Source organism: Pelophylax lessonae, assembly GCF_965119305.1.
Source record: "Pelophylax lessonae genome assembly, chromosome: 12".
Classification (NCBI taxonomy): domain Eukaryota; kingdom Metazoa; phylum Chordata; class Amphibia; order Anura; family Ranidae; genus Pelophylax; species Pelophylax lessonae.
The window spans coordinates 120,795,640-120,814,939 of NC_138779.1; the positions used below are offsets into that span (position 1 = coordinate 120,795,640).

Below are 19,300 nucleotides of genomic sequence, written 5' to 3' on the forward strand. Positions count from 1 at the left end.
GGATAAAGTTTAAGAATCTAGGACATCCCTGGTAATCAAGAACAGCTGGCAAGTAAAAGGTAAGAAGAGAGCAGGGCCAAGGCCACCCACAGGATGCCAGTGTTAATACCATACCAAAGCACCACTTAGATGTGTATGAATAGAGTGGAGGACTGTTTGTGTGAGGTTACACTGTGTTTATAAGAAAACGATACCTAATACATTATATATTCTGTTATAAACTCTGCACTGGAAAACATCCTGGTCAGATCAGAGAACATCTGAGATGAGCGTATTTCCACTAAATGCCTCTAATATTGCACTGGCTTTGTGGCAACATCTTTGCACTGTATAAGCGCAAAAGTAAACATTTATTATATTTCAACTTACCAGTTCTTACATGTGTTGGCTGCACTAGTATTCTTTTTTAGGGTTTCTTCTATTTTCATCGAATGAAATGGTGTTGGTTTATGATGGAGAGAGAAGTCAAGATCGTGATGATCATGGCCTATCTCACATGTGTATCAGTTTATACAGCTGAGAGAGAACGTGTGCTCTGCTTGTCATCACATCACACACTTTGTTATTCACTTTTACACAAACAGCCGTTTGTTTATGAAGGTGAGCCCTGATCACCTCATTGGTTGTCTATGTAAAATATCTCACACCCTGCTTCTCCAGCCAGTTAGCAGGGAGAGAAGCTGCTGTGATATGAGGAGAAAGACTTCTGTCTTTCTCCATCTGCACAAGGGGTGAAAAATTAACATAAATAATAACTATATATTTATCTATCCATCTTTCTCAGTTTCCCACGTAGGAATTTCCATCATCAACATGAACATAAATGAGGTTCCGTCTCGTGGGTCTCTCTAGCAGCGCCACTGCTCAGGCCTTTTGCCTTGGTCCTCCAGACCATCAAACACAGCACCTCGGTGCTCCCATACGAACTCTGTGCCTCGGCTCTTTTCCAGCTACTTGTTGCTCTGTCACTGACTGCACCTACACTGTGCAAATACAGTATACATGCTCTGGCTTCCCTGTGAAGCCCCTCTTAATTCTGGGGAAGGATTGGAGTCCTCCTGACCACTATGCAGAGAACTCCTGTCTCTCTGTTGAAGCCCTAAACTATTGTCAGGTATTCGATTTTAAGGGTTGTGACCACCTGCATGCTCAGCTCTGCTGGTTTCTGGCAAGACCCAGACACCGAGTTGAAAACTTCTTCCCTTCTGAAGTACTTTGAAGTTCCTGAGCTCCAAACCCTGATTCAGAATATACAAAACCTGGAAAACGATGAAAAACCACCTTTCTCCATTCAGAACTGACATTCTGGATTCCCTCAAACTGTCACTTTGGCGGGGCCTCGCATTGTCACAATAAATAATGTTATAGTTATACTGTATTGTCTTATAGGCCTCATTCACATCTGATCTGAGCGAATCAGCATTGTGGGATATTTTCCATGATTCTGGATCGTTCCAAAATCGCATCAAAATGCGCAACACGTGTTTGAGTGTTATTTATGGTTAATGGCACCCAAGTGTGGCTAGCAGATATTTTATCTCACATTTTATTGTGTGACAAATAAGGTTCAAACACTCCAAGCAAGTTAAAAAAAAAAACATGCAATGCTCCATGCCCGAAAAGGTTCAGAAGCTTTTTTGGTGCTTTTTGGCATGCAAAGGGCAGCCCATTCAAAGGGAATAAGCTGGCCTATGCACAACATGCATAAATGCATGAAAACACAAACAAAAACACAGCCAGGGAAGATTCGGATTAAACAGATCTCAATTTGATCCGCTGCTTTGAAGGACAGAGGAGGCATAAGAGGTCTCCCCATAAAGAGAACCTGTCACTGCCCAAAGCTATTATCAGGGATTGCAAACAAACATAAATGTAAATAAAATAAATAAATAAATAAAAATTAAAGCACCCCCAGACCCTCTTCTCACGCACATAGGTCCAGCATGTGAATTTAAACAGTGATTGCATCCCACATGTGAGGTATCACTGTGAAAGTCAAAGTGAGAGCAATAATTGTAGCACTAGAGCTTATGTTTAAAGTACTGTATAACTAAAGGCAAGACTTTTTTTTTTTTTTTGATGTGGAGAGAGATGAAAACATGATAGCGATTTACAAATACCTCAATGGTGATCTCAGCATAGAAAAAAAATGATTCAGTCGCAAGGAGTATAAGAGGATAGGAGGCCATACAATGCGATTAGAAGAGAACCGATTTAACCTCAGGCTAAGCAAGGGTTTTTTTTTTATAGTACGGGCAATAAGATTGTGGAACTCTGTTACACAAATGGTGGTAAATGGCTACTTTTAAAAGACTCTTGGACATACATCTCCAAAATCAAAACATTCAGGGGTTTGGAAAATAAATACGTCCACACACACCTACGCAGGTTGAACTGGATGGACTATTGTCTTTATTCAACCTCAACTACTATGTAAAGCCCCGTACACACGAGAAGAAATTCGGCCGGGAAATTTTGTCCGACGACCGATCTGCCGATTTTCGGCTTGTTAGTATGGTGCTTCCGACAACCGACTCTGAATTTTCGGCCGAAAAAATCCTGGTGTGCAGGCTATATAATTTTTGTCGACCGTCAAAACAAGTCCGATTTTCGTCTCATTAGTACAGATTTCCATGGGGAAAAATCTTATGAGCAAGACTAGGCATGCTCAGAGATAAAAGAACACATAGAAAGCAATCCAACACATGACATCACTTCTGAAGTAGAATTCTGTCGTGAGGGAAAATTCGTGTGCAGTCTAGGCACATTCCAACCAACAGACACGCACTCTGGACAAAAGACGGACGACCGGTCGGCAGAAATTCGTTGTGTGTGTACGAGGCTTAACTATGTAACTGTGTATCTCAGTTTGTTATTGCTGTCTGCACTCCCATTAGGAAGATTCACCCTCTGCAATTGTCATGTTTATTGTTATCAACGAAAGTAGAAGTAAAAGAAAATCCCAAATTTTTGTTTGCCCCCAGAAAAGTAATAGAGGGAAAATCTTCCAATGGGGACACTAGTTCTGGTGACCTGGGGATCCCAAGGTCTATGGGTCAAGGGCTATGATCTGGAAGTGAATGAAAATCTCCCCAACGGGACACAGCTGGCAAAAAAAAAATGTACAGTGGTTATAACTCTGCCTTACTCTATCCAAATTGAAAAAGGTTTTGCTTTTAGTTCTAATTTAACCCTAAATTGATAACCTGTAAAGGCTTTTAAAGCGTTGACTATGGATTATTTTATTTAGGGGTTCTAGCAAAAAAATGCTGATTTTAATAAATACTGTATGTGAAAAACATTGAAATTGTTCTGAACTGCAATTGGTAACAAAACTAATGTTTAACATTCGTGGGGTTTAACTATGGTGGGGTGTCAGTATATTATGTTTGGGGAACTTTTACTTTATTATTCTTGTGTTATTCTGTGTCTTTACATTTACTTTTACTGCTTTTTACTGTGATCTTGTGATGTCTCACAAGATTACAGATTGCCTTCTTCCTTCTGCTGTGTTCTCAGCAGCTGAAAGCATTAGTACATCTCTTCTCTCCTCATAATTAGAAGCAACCCACTTACTTTTATAAAACCAGCACTTAGAGGAGAAGTTTTTTCTATGGGAATGCCAATGACATTATCAGTGTTGGATTACCGCTGCTTCATAAACGGACACCTAAGTCTCTTGTTTTTCAAAAGAACAAGTTCTCTTGCAGAAGAATCAGTTACAGGGTTGAGACAAACCATTCAATATTGGAAGGGGTGCTTACAATGATCAGTTTTATTTATGTAAAACATTTATCCCCCCCCAAAAAAAAAAAACTGCTGCAACTGCTTATAAAATGTTTGCTGGAGCTTCAATTTGTTGGTATTTTTAAATCTGCAAGCACATCTAACACTACCTGCCTCCAGACTGACAATGCTGCTGTCCAAAGGTGCCCCCTGTACTTCTTAATCTAATGCAGGAGGTGTTGCTGGACAGATCACCGGGTGATTTGTAAGCTGCAATATATTACATTCTTGGTTTTGGGTTTAATACAGCTTTAAGATAATGTTACCTCCTAGCTGCATATACACAGTGAAGATCAGCCAAACCCCAAAGACAAGCCAGACTAAGCATGTGCTATTTTTTAAATTACATTACTTCCCAGCTGCATGCAAGTGGTCAAACAACCATACAATCACACCCCAAAGACAAGCCAGTCAAAGTATGCATTATCTTTAAATAGAATCTAGGGCAAACTTTTTTCATTGTTGGTAGAATTGGGAATCATTAAATCCTCTGTAAAACTTTTTGTTGCCCCGTTGTGTCCCATTCCAAATATCTTTCTTTGGTTCCTATTCTGTAGACATAACAGGAAGTAAAGGGTATTTCTTCAAATTCAGATAAATCCCCTCTTAGACAGTTGTCACTTGAAGATTTCTTGTGACAAAAGTTGTCATTACAAATAAAGGGTGGACTTCCCCAGCAGAGACAACAATGAAAAGATAAACTTACCTCCCATAGTGACAAACAAGCATTTTCCAAACACAGACAATGAGAGCATGAACTGCCAATGGCCCTTCACTAGACTTGTGGATACAAATATGGCTCTTGGATCTCTTTACTTTGGACCTCACTGGTATAGTCAGTCCATGAAGCAACTACAAATTGGTTTTCCTTTTTAGCTTATTGTTCAGATTGCTTATACGTTGTAGTTTAGTTTGTAAGTTCTGCTTATAGTTTGTATCAGCCTTTTTTAATCAGGGTGCCCAGACACCCTGGCGTGCCCTGAGGTTTCTTCAGGGGTGCCTTGGTAAAATGCCACAAAATGTATCAAAAATTGTATACAAGCCAGCAGGCGGATAAAGCCTGCCTTTTATTTACACAAAGCCACAGGTTTTCATTATGCACCTGTAGCACACTCTTAGGTAGGTGCTAGAGAGAAAGTATAGTTTTGGGTCCTGTCTGTTTACCAGAAGGACTGCAGGTAAATCTAGATTGTTCTCTGCTTACCAGAGAGCAGGATCTGAGGTCTGCTCAATGTGCTCAGATGCAACTTGTTCTGTCTGCAGAGTGTTTCACACTGGTCCAATAGGGAGACATATTGGACAGTGGGAGGAAACCTGACAAATGAGTGCACAGGCTTTTGCTACAGCCCTGGTGATTTGGCAGAGGGAAAGTGCCTTGGTGCATGCTGGGATTCTGTATAAAAGCCAGGAGCACATGTGCTCAGGGTCTTTCGGCTGGATAGAGGAGTCCCGAACCCAGAGGTCCAGGAAAGCTGACTGAAAGGGGAGACACTGGAGGATCTGATTCTGAAGTACAGTGAGTATAGTATGTTTCCATGGGCCGGACCTGAGGGGGGCCACCCCTGCAGCTAGAAGAGCCAGTGGACGGGTGTCAGTAAAGGAGATGCTTGTGAGTGAGTGAGTGAGTGTATCGAAAAAAAATGCAAATTTACCAAGTCTATTGCTGGAGAGAAAAAGCAAGGAGACTTAACTCTTTCCATACATGTGGCAGTATGGATTAAGCAATGCAGCTGCTTCCACAAGCAACCTGGTGGGGCCAAGTGAGAGTTGTCCTTATCCATTGTGAATAGTTACAGTTGAAGTATCCCACTATTCCCTTCCCCCACCCAAGTTCCAAAATAAACACCAAAAACCAGCAGCTCCGGACTGTTTATTGTGTGACAAGCCATCGGGAGTAAGGAGGCATGTGTGAACTGTTCCCTAAGTGACTGTGTGCTGGTAATCAGAGGAGACCTGGAAGTCATCTTACAGCAGGCCCTACGGGGACAGTGCTACACACCATTACGACTTTCCAGACCAGCCTTTTTCAACCAGGGTTCCTTGAGGATTCTGCAGGGGTGCCTTGGCAAAATACCAAAAAATGTATCAAAAATTGTATACAAGCCAGCAGGTGGATGAAGCCTGCCTTTTAGTTACACAAAGCCACGGGTTTTCATTATGCACCATTAGGACTTTCTAGAGTAGACACATGCATCCTAACAACTATTGATGCCATCAGTTAATGAGGAGAAAGCCTGTTGCCTGTTCCCCTCTCCCTCAGCACTGGGGTGACATTAGCTGACTGGAGAAAAAAAACATTGGAATACTAGTCAGTACTGATGTGCAAAAGTGTATTTGCTTTTGAAGAATAATTTGCTTCTAACGTTGCGTGTCCTAAATGTGTGGTTGTTGCTGCGTTATGTAAAGCTATTAGTATAGCTTTTTACATTTTAGAGTGGGGTGCCTTAAGATTGTCTATAATTTTAAAGGGTCAGATTGTCTATAATTTTATAAAGTGTCTTGACTGAAAAAAGGTTGAGAAACACTGGTTTAGATTGACAGCTCTGACTTGTATTTAAACTAAAAGGAAAAAAAGGAAGTTATGGGTCAACCCTTATTTTGCAAATTGCTGGGGATACAATAACCACGTCTCCGCCATCATTTTATAAGGAATTATTTTGAAGTTAATTCTTCTCTGCTTCATTTTGAAATGATAAATAGAAATAATTTCAAAAGAGAATGTTAGTAAGTAAACAGTAGAATACCATGTGGGTAGAGTGAGGGCACCGACCTCCCAAGATGTATAATCTTGTCAAAACCAAGAGATGTACTCAAATGAGGGAATGTAGTGACAACTTATTGTTTTACCTTATATATTTATTGTCATAATCATCATTTTTAATCTGTTCATATTAGTGGGGGTTATGGGGTGATAGATTGCACAAGCACTGATTTGCTTTTCCAGGAACAAACAGTGATAAGAAACCGCTCAAGGTGAAAGCTCCTCCAATTAGCCTTGTCTGAGCACAGAAAAAGGGTGCTGGCTCTGCATGCATACCTGTGAAAACAGAAGATGTCTGGACGGCGGCATTCCGATGCAATTCACATTATTGGGGTGGATAAAATCCATACAGCATAGCAGAGTTACAGGAACAAAAAGAGCTGACACGTTTTGCATGTGAGTCAGTGCTTAATCACTGTTCTTGTATGTGTTTACAAGAATCTATTGGTTTGTTTCTCATGCGTTGTGAGATGTTTTATATACATTGCAATGATTTTATAAGAACAATGTCCATGGGAATTAATATGAGATAGGGCCTGCAAATAGCAAAATGACTTGAGATGTGTCATTGACCCTACATTAGGGGTTTATCTTGATCATCCCTGATTGCTTTGGCAGTCCAGGGTTTTTGTTCATCTGGAGTGCATCTGATCAGACCCAGGATGATTGTGCATACCATTTGGTCTTTTACATCTACATATATATCTTGAGTTTGGCCATGTACACTGTAGCTATGATTAAGCGCTGACACAAGCGCGAAATACATCAGCTGTTTTTGTTCCTGTACCTCTGCTTAGCTGTACGGATTTTATCCATCCCAATAAATGTGAATTGCATCGGAGTGCGGCCGTCCAAGCATTTTCTGTTTTCGCTGATTTGCTATTGCCCAATTATTGGTCAAACTTGGGGGATTCCAAAATAATTCTAGGCAGATATAGCCAATTCAAACTGACTTTCTTCTAGTTCAAAAAGTTGAAAGTTGTGGTAATATCTCACGGATCACCTTGCATTTTGTAACATTGGAACTAGGGTATAGATAACTATCCCAGTAATGGCACTATTCTTTAAAGAAATTTTATATACAGGTGTAAGCTGTTGGGTGTTATATTATGAGGAACTGAGTTAAAGTGGTATTAACCCTAAAACCAATAATGTAATATACTGCACCTTACCAATACTTAGATGTGTCAGCTGCATTTGTTTTCTTTTTAGGCTTTCTCCCCTTTGTTTTCACTTGGTAATCTAGCCAGTAACACACCCCCTACATTAGAGTGCCCCTACTCTAAATGGAGGAGCACAGGGGAACCTTTGGACAGCAGCATTGTAAGTTTGAGGGGAGGAGACTGTTGGATGTACTTACAGATTTAGATATACTAACAAATTGAAGCCAAGCTAACACTTTACAGACAGTTACAGCAAACTGTTTTTTTTTTTTTTGGGATAAAGGTTTTAAATAAATAAAGACTGATCATTGTATTCAACCCCGTCAGTGGTAAATGCTTTGTCTTAACCCTCTAACTGGTACATCTGTAGGACAGCGTGTTCTATTGAAAAACAATAGACTTACTGGCAGGATCACAAGGTGAAAATAAAAGGAAGAACGCCTACGAAAAGAAAACAAAGGCAACCCTCACATCTAAGAATTGGTAAGATGCAATATATAAAATGTTTGCGTTTGGATTTAATACAGCTTTAGGTCCCCACCTTATCGATTTTTTGGGAACTAATGGAGTGAGACTGAGCAGTACTCTTTTACTTTACATGCACATACTGTAGAGCACATTATGCAAGAGCATGTAGTTAGATCACAGTTACTTGCATGCACAGTAAGTTGCAATTTTCTTTGATAGATAGATAGATAGATAGATAGATAGATAGATAGATAGATAGATAGATAGATAGATAGATAGATAGATAGATAGATAGATAGATAGATAGATAGATAGATAGATAGATAGATAGATAGATAGATAGATAGATAGATAGATAGATAGATAGATAGATAGATAGATAGATAGATAGATAGATATACACACACAATATCTCACAAGAGTGAGTACACCCCTAACATTTTTGTAAATATTTTATTATATCTTTTCATGTGACAACATTGAAGGAATGACACTTTGCTATCATGTAAATTAGTGAGTGTGCAGCTTGTATAACAGTGTAAATTTGCTGTTCCCTCAAAATAACTCAACACACAGCCATTAATGTCTAAACCGCTGGCAACAAAAGTGAGTACACCCCTAAGTGAAGTGTCCAAATTGGGCACAATTAGCCATGAAAAAAAGAATTGTTGCCCTACATAAAGATGGCCTAGGCTATAAGAAGATTGCCAAGACCCTGAAACTGAGCTGCAGCCAAGACCATACAGCAGTTAAACAGGACAGGTTCCACTCAAAACAGGCCTCATTTTGGTCAACCAAAGAGGTTGAGTGCACGTGCTCAGCGCCATATCTAGAGGTTGTCTTCGGGAAATAGATGTATGAGTGCTGTATGAGTGCTGCCAGCATTGCTACAGGGGTTGAAGGGGTGGTGGGGTCATCCTGTCAGTGCTCAGACCATACACCGAACACTGCATCAAATTGGTTTATATGGCTGTCATCCCAGAAGGAAGCCTCTTCTAAAGATGATGCACAAGAAAGCCCGCAAACAGTTTGCTGAAGACAATCAGACTAGTGACATGGATTACTGGAACCATGTCCTGTGGTATCATCTTTTTCCAAGTCTTTTACAAAGACAAGTGTGGCTTGCCTACATTCAAGAATGGTGGTGGGAGTGTCATGGTCTAGGGGTGCATGAGTGCTGCTGGCACTGGGGAGCTACAGTTCATTGAGGAAACCATAAATGCCTACATGTATTGTGACATAATAAAGTAGAGCATTATCCCCTCCCTTTGGAGACTGGGCCCCAGAGCAGTATTCCAACATGATAACAACCCCAAATACACCTCCAAGACGACCACTGCCTTGCTAAAGAAACTCAGGGTAAAGGTCATGGACTGGACAAGCATGTCTCCAGACCTAAACCCTATTAAGCATCTGTGGGGCATCCTCAAATGGAAGGTGGAGGAGCTCAAGGTCTCTAACATCCACCAGCTCCTTGATGTCATCATGGAGAGGTGAACAAGGTCTCCAGTGGCAACCTGTGAAACTCTGGAGAACTCCATGCCCAAGAGGGATTAAGGCAGTGCTGGAAAATAATGGTGGCCACACAAAATATTGACACTTTGGGCCCAATTTGGACATTTCCACTTAGGGGTGTACTCACTTTTGTTGCCAGCAGTTTAGACGTTAATGGCTGTGTGTTGAGTTATTTTGAGGGGACAGCAAATTTAAACTGCTATACAAGCTGTACACTCACTACTTTACATTGTAGCAAAGTGTCATTTCTTTAGTGTTGTCACATGAAAAGATATAATAAAATATTTACAAAAATGTGAGGGATGTGTTCACTTTTGTGAGATACTGTGTATATAAATATATATATATATATATATATATTTAAACATATCCTTTATATTTTTATTATCATCGCTAAAGAATGAATCCGCAATAGATGTTATGGTAGCTTACCATATATCTTTGGATTCCATTATACTTTTAAACAATAGCTTTGTGCGAACAATTTTTTTGCAGAAACCGGTAAATGTTGCCCATAACAGTTAAGAAATAGCATTACATGCCCTATAATTATTATTATATTAGTTATAATTTGACTGGCAGTATTAACTCTGTAAATGATTTTACAGTATATTGCTTACCTGAGCCATAACACCACCCAGCCCAGTAAGAGGGTCTCCCCCACTCGCTGTCCCTGTGGTCCATGTGATCTCTGCATAATTGAACATTGCAAAGCTTGATGTCCCATCTGAAATCAGCAGAGCTTGAAATGTATTCACCTGAAAATGTAATTAAAGTATCATGAAAAGCTTTCCTCCATTCTTTATCATCTTTTCAAGACTGGCAGGTTACATTGAAACAAAAAACATGCAACAATGTGATTATATGATTACTTTACAACTAACAAAGGACTATTTAAAACCAAGAGCTTATATTTTGTTTAAGGGGGCATTAAAATACCAGATACAAACTATCAGAGCTGAAAGTATTTAAAGACTGTAAAAGGCTGTATAAGTTACTTTGGAACATGAATTAGTTGGAAGAAATTTGTAATTGGGAAATTTGGTGGTTCGCATTGTCAATCTTTCTTTCTGAAAACACTAGTTTCCTGGCTGTTAAGTCACTGACATAATAAATAAGAATATTCACAGTTTTGACATTCTAACTTTACTTTTTTATATGCTTGTTCTAAGTCAGTCTTAAAGTAAAACATTAGGAGGATTTGTTTTAATATTAGGTATGCTTGCAAGAGCTTTCTCCCCTGAGGTGTAGCTCAGTGCCCGATTGCGGCTGTGTCCTTTAAAATCACTACTTGTGATGACATCAGGTACTACAGGCATCATTGGACTTCCAGCCCACTGTGGTTGTGAGATCTGTGGTTCTGATACAGAGAAGAGACACTATTGTTTAGCTCTACTTGTCTCTTCACAAAAAAAATTATGTATTACTTAAGAATTAATAAATTCCCCAATTCCCCCCTTCCTCTTTTCACGTCATAGTCTCCTCCTCTTGTGGGCTCTCTGTGCTGGCCAAGCTCCTCTGCCCTCACCTCAATACATAACTGTTTATGTAGCAGCCAGGTGAGAGCAAAAGGGAATACTATACTGAAGCTAGTCTTTTGAGACTGCTTACATTGCATCCCAAATGGCACATCCAACAGCAGCCTCAGGGCTTTTTGATGTCTACACAAGGGAGGCTTTAAAAGTAACATACTTGCCTAAAGTATGTTAAATGCAAAAATAATCATATGGGAAGATTGTTGTTAAAATGATTGTCTGGCGACAGGGTCTCTTTAAACATCAATTCTAATTTCATAATCCAGAACTGTCCATTCATACATCATACCTGACTTATAAATATAAAAAATTAGATCTGCTTTTAATATACATTAGCTCATTTATAATATCCAGGCACCTGACGCATGTCTACAAATATACAATTTTATTTCTTCCTTTCTCCTGCTGCTGTCCACTGAGATGTCTATTGGGATCCTTGACCATCTGACAGTATAGTTTTTCTGCAAGATGGCTGATAAAGCTTTTTGCAGACATTTATAAATGGGAGTAGTTCTATTAAAGTACATATCAATTTTGAAGTTAATTCTCAGAGCCTAAATTTACTGCAGGAATGCCAGTGACATATTCCTATACAGAACAAGCAAGCAGTATATATGGATATACAGTATATACAGTATATATCTACAGCAGCAAGCAAAACAAAAAAACTGAGTGAGGTCCTCAAAATCCATACCAGACCCTCCAGGTTTATTATGGATTTTACGAGGGTAACCCACAGAAAAAACATAGCCTCCCCCCAAAATCCATACTGGAAGCTTATCAAAGCATGAGCCATAGGCGGCCCAAAGCACCTTGTCCCCATGTTCATCTTCTAGAGCCCCTGCAATATAGCAGTTACAAATATTTCTTTCAAAGTATTCCAAAGCCAACATAATACGGTAAAGTATATTCCAGCAAATCCGGAAAACAACAAAACAACAAAAATCATTAGTTTCCAAAAGCTAAAAACAACATATGATCTACTGTGTTTAAATATTCAAACTTTTAATTGTGCATTACAGGAGTGGTGCTGCTTCCTCCATAAAACGTGACCTCATCCCATGTGACCAGGAACACCCACGTGGCTGTGAATGATGGTATATTTGTAAAATGTTTCCTAATTTCTTTAGACACCCTTTTAAGGATTACGGGATCTGTTGTTTCACGGTAGAAAATCTCCCCTCGTATTCCATTGTGGACATCAGCCCAGAAAGGAGCAATAAAAGCACGACCATCAGCTAGAGGAAAAGCTTCTGGAGTAAACTGGCTGACAAGAACATTAAATGAAATCACTCCATTGTTGTTAACCTAGTAAAAAATAAAGAGGTGTCAGAGACATAATACTTATAATACTTATAAGCAAAATTAACAGCCCAGAAATTTGCATATAAAAATATTAATTTCACAGTACCTGGTGGCGAGGAATGCAAATGAGGATATTAAAGGAAGGTTATGATTTAAAAAAAAAAAAAAATGAATTACACTGAGTGTCAAAATTTAAATAATCTCAGTGACTAAAAACCAAAAACAGTGATAGCTGCACTCACTATATATATCCACATAAATATAGTTCCGAATAAACATAAAAATGTGTTGCGCTACCCAGATAAAGTGATAGTGCATCAATACCACAATCAAATGGAAACAAATAAAGTGTTTAAACAGGCAAAAATAATGCAAGATAAATTAATTTATAGCCATCCAAAGAAAATTCATATAGAAAAAGTCCACAGTGCAAAACAGTCCATCAATCAATCCTCAGTGCAAAACAGTCTATATACGTGACGCCAAAATCCAATGATGCTGTGTGTGTATACACCACTTCAAACCTGGGTGCGCACCCCACTCACAAGCTGCTTACTGACAGGTAAGACCGCAACGAGAGTGCAGCCAAACCTCCATCTTTGGGGTCTTACCTGTTGGTAAGCAGCTTGTGAGTGGGGTGTGTACCCGGGTGTGAAGTGGTGTATAAACACACAGCATCATTGGATATGGGTGTCACGTACTGTATATGGACTGTTTTGCACTGAGCATTTATTGATAGACTGTTTTGAATTTTCTTTGAATTAATTTTCTTTGTATTGCTATGAATTACTTGATTTTGCAGGAATTTTGCCTGCTTAAACACTTTTTTTGTTTTCATTTGATTGTAGCATTGATGCACTAGCACTTTATCTGAATAGCGCAACACATTCTTATGTTTATAGGTTATCAGATTTGCATGAAATGAGATCAAAACTGGGAGTGAGTGTGGTTAGTGGTTGAATTAGTTATAATTACAATAATTTTACATCCTTAAAGAATGAATTTCAAAAAGAAAGTCAGGCTCAGCAACCAGAACATTTACCATAGTGTACTGAATGCTGCACAATATGTACCACATTTTTAAGAAAAGAGTGACTCAGTCCAGCAAACATGGAAATGTTGCTTGGATCGAATCACTCTCACAGTGCTGTACATATATAAAAAAAATTGTAAGCCACTTAAAAGTGAATGAGCAGCAAGGTGATCACACGCTACTTAATACATACAGCCTATTGCTAACATTTTCTGGGTCCTTAAATTGTTTGATTTTCAAAATTTATTCCCACATGCTAATCAGTGAATTACACCATTCAGTGATTCAAGATTCCCTGATTTAATTATTTATAGAACACATGCAATGATTTCATGTGCATTCTTAAATGGCAGTAATGGATACCCACACAGGTTGGCAATCTAATTAGACTAACCTGAAATCATTTCAAACTTCACAGACATATGTGTGCAGATAGATATATAGCCAGATGGGCAGAATTAGGAATGCCACTTGAGTTGCCAAGAGATTTAAGAAATCAGCATGTGTTTCTAGTTGACCCCTAAAGTGACCCACACTCTTCCTTTTGTTATGTCATCAAATAGTACACATAGCAAGCTCCCACACAGATGCCCAGCAATCTCTGTAAAAATGGAGATTGACTTGAGCGGTTTCCTTATTAGGAATCATTATTGTCTGCCAAATCATCTCACTTTTATATGGTTCCCTACAGACTATAAACCACAAATCCCCTTGCTTTCCATAAAACATTTTACCGTATCCATTTGGAACCATTGTCATAAAGGCCACAAACTCTACTCCAAACTACCTCCCCTCACCATTATACTTTTTAATTCCTCCATTCCAGTGAGCTTCACATCATCTTTTAAAACCTCTGGGCACAAAAAGGTCTTCTACAATTTAGGTATATAGCTAATTCAGTGACCCTCCAACTAAGATATTTCTAAGCCATCAAAGGCAAACAAGCTGATCTGAAATCCCAGTTTAATTCCTACTTCAAAGTAAGGCATAATGTACTGACATATACCCCAGACCTGTACCTAGAACATCCTACCTCTTTTAACAAGCTATATATTCATGGTCCCAGCCAACAGCATATGATCTCTTCTTTATTTGAGATATTATGCAACTTTTTGACGACACTGTGTTGCAAAATCTCTATTTGCAGAAATAGGAATAAACTCCAAAGTTAAAATTCCGCTGCCAGGAATAGATTTGAGAAGGGGCACAGAATCCTATATTTATACAACATATAGAAAAAACGCAGTATGAAATACTAACGTTTTGGTATATGATGCCTGCCAAATTATGTACATAGAACAATTTTATTCAAATCAGTGTTGATGATCCAATTGCTCTGTTAGCACACTGTTAGCGCACTATTTGGTGATGCACTAAATAGAATGCATTTTGAAATCTAGTTATGGATGTCTTGTAGCAAGTGTTTGGAGTTAGATTTTCTTTAGACCCAATATATTTTATGTTGGGACTCTAATAATTCTAAGAGACATATTCCACTCAGAAGAAAGCAGCGAAAAGATAATATCCACTACACAGGGGATCAGAACATGCACCAGCTAAAACTGCCTTCCTTGCGATCATTTATCTAATCAGACAGATGGACTTAACCAATTGAATCAGCAATACAACTCCCAGGTTTACCTGCAACTGTTAGTGATGGAATGTTTCCCCCACTACATAGATACCCTTTCACATCTATCCCATTCATCACACCTATCCATTCACCTGCCTATGCCCCAATATGTCTAAATTTAATGACCATACCACGTTTAGTAATAATTATAATATTATGTATACTGATCTTTGATTCTTGTACAACTATTTGACATTTGGCTACTTAGAAAGAACTTGTGAGTCACTCTTATAGCCTTTTCTTCTTAAAAAAATAGCTGCAAACTGAAGTTGGTATCCTGTTAAGAAGTAGCATACATTTATTTATTGAATAAAAGTATGTATTGCTATCTGTATTTACAAAAGTAATATGTTTAAGTTATATTCACTTATTTTTGAAAAAATTGATTCTCTTTCCATCTGAATTAATGAATCACATTTGAATACCTCTTCTCAGACCTTGACATTTTAAGAACTCCTTATGAATGGTGCAAAACTTTATGAGGTGGGTGTTAAACAATATCCCTTACTAAATTACTTTCTGAAATGCAGTTTTAGGGAAAAAAAACATTACTACCATCAAATCACTCACATAAAGTGCTCTGTATGGAACTCCAAAGAATACAAAAGGAACAGAGAGTTTAATTTCAGATGAACTTCCATCATCCACTTTTGGAGTTTTAGTATCATTCTGCCAGAATGGGTATAAAATTGTCTTTGATTGTGCTGTAAATAAAAACATATTTTAAAATGTAACTTCACTTTCGTTGAGAATAAAACAATCCACTCTGGGTTGTGCAGTATATGTACATTGCAAGACTTTTAACAAACTTTGTAGTAGATTCCTAATTTTTTTTTTCTGTTCTAAAGAAAAAAATATTTGTTCCACTATGTCCTTCCAAGATTGATTCCTGAGTAGAATGGTTTGTTTAGTTATATCTACCTGGTGTGCTTTCAATGTTCTAAAGAGGAAAATTGCCTGCATCCTTTTAGAAGTATTTAAACCTTAGGAAGTATCTAACCAAAACTTAAAGTCCCATTGCAGACGATGCCTGAAATTGAACTTGTATTTTAGTGCAGATGTCTGAGAAGATCAGTGAGCCAATCCCACAACCAGGAAATAACATTTTTGGGGGCATTCTGTATACCTACACCAATGATGTAGAAAAAGCCATCCAATATAAATTACACAATGTCCAGCTGGCTACCAGAGATAAATTAGGAAACTCCTAAAACGTGGCCTGTTGCTGAACTCTTCATTGGTATGTCTGACACTACACCACCCACTCAATCCAAAGCATTGGATCTGGCCAGTTATCTGCTCTCTCTAACGTTTTTTTGACCAATAATTCAATGTCCGCGGTTTTTATGAAGGCTATATGACCAATGCAGTCAAATGATTGGCACCATAGGGAAGTAGCCCTAACCTTTTATAGAAAACTGTGCTGTTTTTGTCATTTTGTTTAACTAATGTTCTAATCTTTTAACTAATGTTATGCATGGTAAATGTTTAATTAGTCAATATTCAATAATAAGTTCAACTTATATATATTTACAGACCATTTTTTTATTCTTTTTTTTTTTTAATAATTTTTATTTGGTTTCAATATATCTGTTACATAACATTTAGGAACAACAGGGATGTTAATTAGTAGAGGGGAAACAGTCTCAATGCATATGATAGAGGGCAAAGGCAATGGATTGAAATCAGGTGACGTACGTGACATGACTTTTTTTTTATTCATTGAGCAGAAGAAGGAACAATAAGTATTTCTGTAAAGATTCAGATAACAGGATAAGTTACTTAACATTGCTTACAACAATTTTTGGTTTCTACCAGCTAACACATTTAATGATTGTATACTAGTATGTTAATATTTCTAAGCACATTTAATGATTGTATACTAGTATGCTAGTGTGTTAATATTTCTATTGAAGGTTCCTCTTACATACCTTGTAATAGGCAGAGTGCAGACCACAGTCCAAGCAGAGAAGAATAATTCATTCTGCAGCAATAAAATATAGTTAGTTTTAGTTCATGTACACACTGTATGCAACAGTTTGTTTAATGCCCTTTTTCTATTGTCATTACTGCTTGGTCATTAGGTTATGGCAGCACACACAGGCCATAATAGAAGCAAGGGTTAATTATCAGCTATATTATGTTTCTTGAGCTCCCTGTTATAGCTGGAAGGTGCTTATTTTGCTAAATGAATAGGAGCAACAATGGACAACGGTTTCGTTTAAGGCTGACATTTAGAGACCTTTGGGGAATGTGTTCCAACTGTACTGTAGTCAGGATAGCACAGCATTCCAAGCCACCCCAATGTATAAGAAAGATTCAGTTTAAAATCTGTACAGTAAAGGCAATGTACTGTTCCAACATCTGATACTTAGTGGTTCAATATTATTATCATCATATTTTATTTTTTGTCAGGGATTTACTATTTATTTAATTGTTTTTAATAGGTTTAGGTAAAATAACAGAATATTCTCTAAGGTAAGTTGGGTAGCAACTGTATATAACAGCATAATATATATTTTAGGCCTACAATATAAAAAAAATACTGTATTTTGGCAATGGTATAAGGTTAATATTGGTAATAATAATATTCAGTAAATTAATTCCTTTTTTATTTTGCATTCTTTTATTGATATTTTTATCTACATTTAAAAGCAGAGAGGATTTGGGATAAACCATATAACCTGCTCTGGGTGCTTTCAAGGATCTTTATAAGGTTACATGTTTTTTTCCAAAAATAAAAACTGTTGCTGTAATTGTTTTGAAACTGTTAGCTGGAGTTGAACTATGATTTTTTTTTTTTACTTACATGTACATTTATGACTACTCTGACAGCACTGTTGTATAAATTCACTGCAGAAAGTGGAAAATAGTGGATGTAATATCAGGATCTACTGGTAATAAAACTATGTTACCTGGGGTAGGGAAGGGATCAAAAACCACTGTGTTAATTATAGTGCTAAACTCCATTATTTATGTATTTTTAAATTTGGCCGTATAGCTCTGTGTTACAACTTATAGGCTCTTTAGAGACTTTAACATCCTAGAGATCAGGCTGCAATTGTTATTTTTAAGAATGGGCCAATCAGTTTCAGCAGACATTCAGTAAGACTGGTCGAGGTCAGTATTTATATACTGTATCTCTAATAATGGTGATCTTTACTCTAATTTTCTGGACCTCCCAGTGTTCAAGAAAGACAGTATTTTTGATAAATTGCCTTAATGCTAAGGTAAATTTGTCCCAAGACTGGAATACAGAATGTAGGCAAGTATGAATGCACACTACCTCTGCTATGTCTTGTATCTGCAAATCTCTGGACAACATATCAGCGGACCTTTAGGCAAGAATGACAATAATTTTACTGACAAGATAGGATGTCATTAGGCCAGACCCCAGCCAAAGCAGCCTCAAAGACCAAGCTGTAGATAAGAATTAACATCAAAATTGGTCTGGCTGACTAGTGATTTACAACTACAATATTGATAATCATACTTTAACCTGCAGATGACCACTATGTGTGTTTTATACTCAAGTAATAGATGGACTTCTGTGACCATAACATTTGTTAATCTTTTGTTCAGAGATTTGGTGAATGGTTCATAGCTATATGTATAAAATAGGTATTGAATATACCCATCTCAGTCACATTTTCATCTTTAACTCCAAGTTGATGATAATGATTACCTGCATTTTATAACAATAAAACTCTAACCTGACAATATATTTTCTCTCAATATGACTTTGTTTTTAAAGTAATCTCTGTCTACAGAAGAAAATTAAATATCAAAATTCAGTCAATGCAAATATATCCAAAGACAACAGAAGAACAAAACTTGGCCCAGAGGGTTTAGGCTAGTGTTGCTTGCCAGTTGCCTCAGCAGACTCTCTCCTGAGAGTGAAAATTTATTTGACCACATTTTTGCCAACTGTTCCCATGCTAGTAAGGGTGTCTGCTCTCTGTATAATCAGGCACAGTTCATTTATCATTTGTGGAAAGTTTAGGCAAGATTAACACTTCCGTGTTGTAGTAATGCATGCTTTACTGTGTGCATTACCACAACGCACATATTTGCTTTGAATAGCACCCCAACACGCAAACA

General features: G+C 37.8%; 1 protein-coding gene across 1 annotated transcript in view; it reads right to left on the reverse strand.

The window, feature by feature from the left end:
• The window catches only part of LOC309568220 (alpha-tectorin-like), a gene marked incomplete at its 5' end in the record, with an annotated part of 138,703 nt that extends 121,521 nt beyond the window's left edge, over positions 1–17,182 (reverse strand). Inside the window, 4 exons of the mRNA XM_082273880.1 lie at positions 10,314–10,451; positions 12,249–12,536; positions 15,770–15,903; positions 17,131–17,182. Of these exons, the coding sequence (XP_082130006.1) occupies positions 10,314–10,451; positions 12,249–12,536; positions 15,770–15,903; positions 17,131–17,182 (612 nt within the window). The remainder of the gene's footprint in view (positions 1–10,313; positions 10,452–12,248; positions 12,537–15,769; positions 15,904–17,130) is intronic.
• Between the last annotated feature and the right edge of the window lie 2,118 nt (positions 17,183–19,300).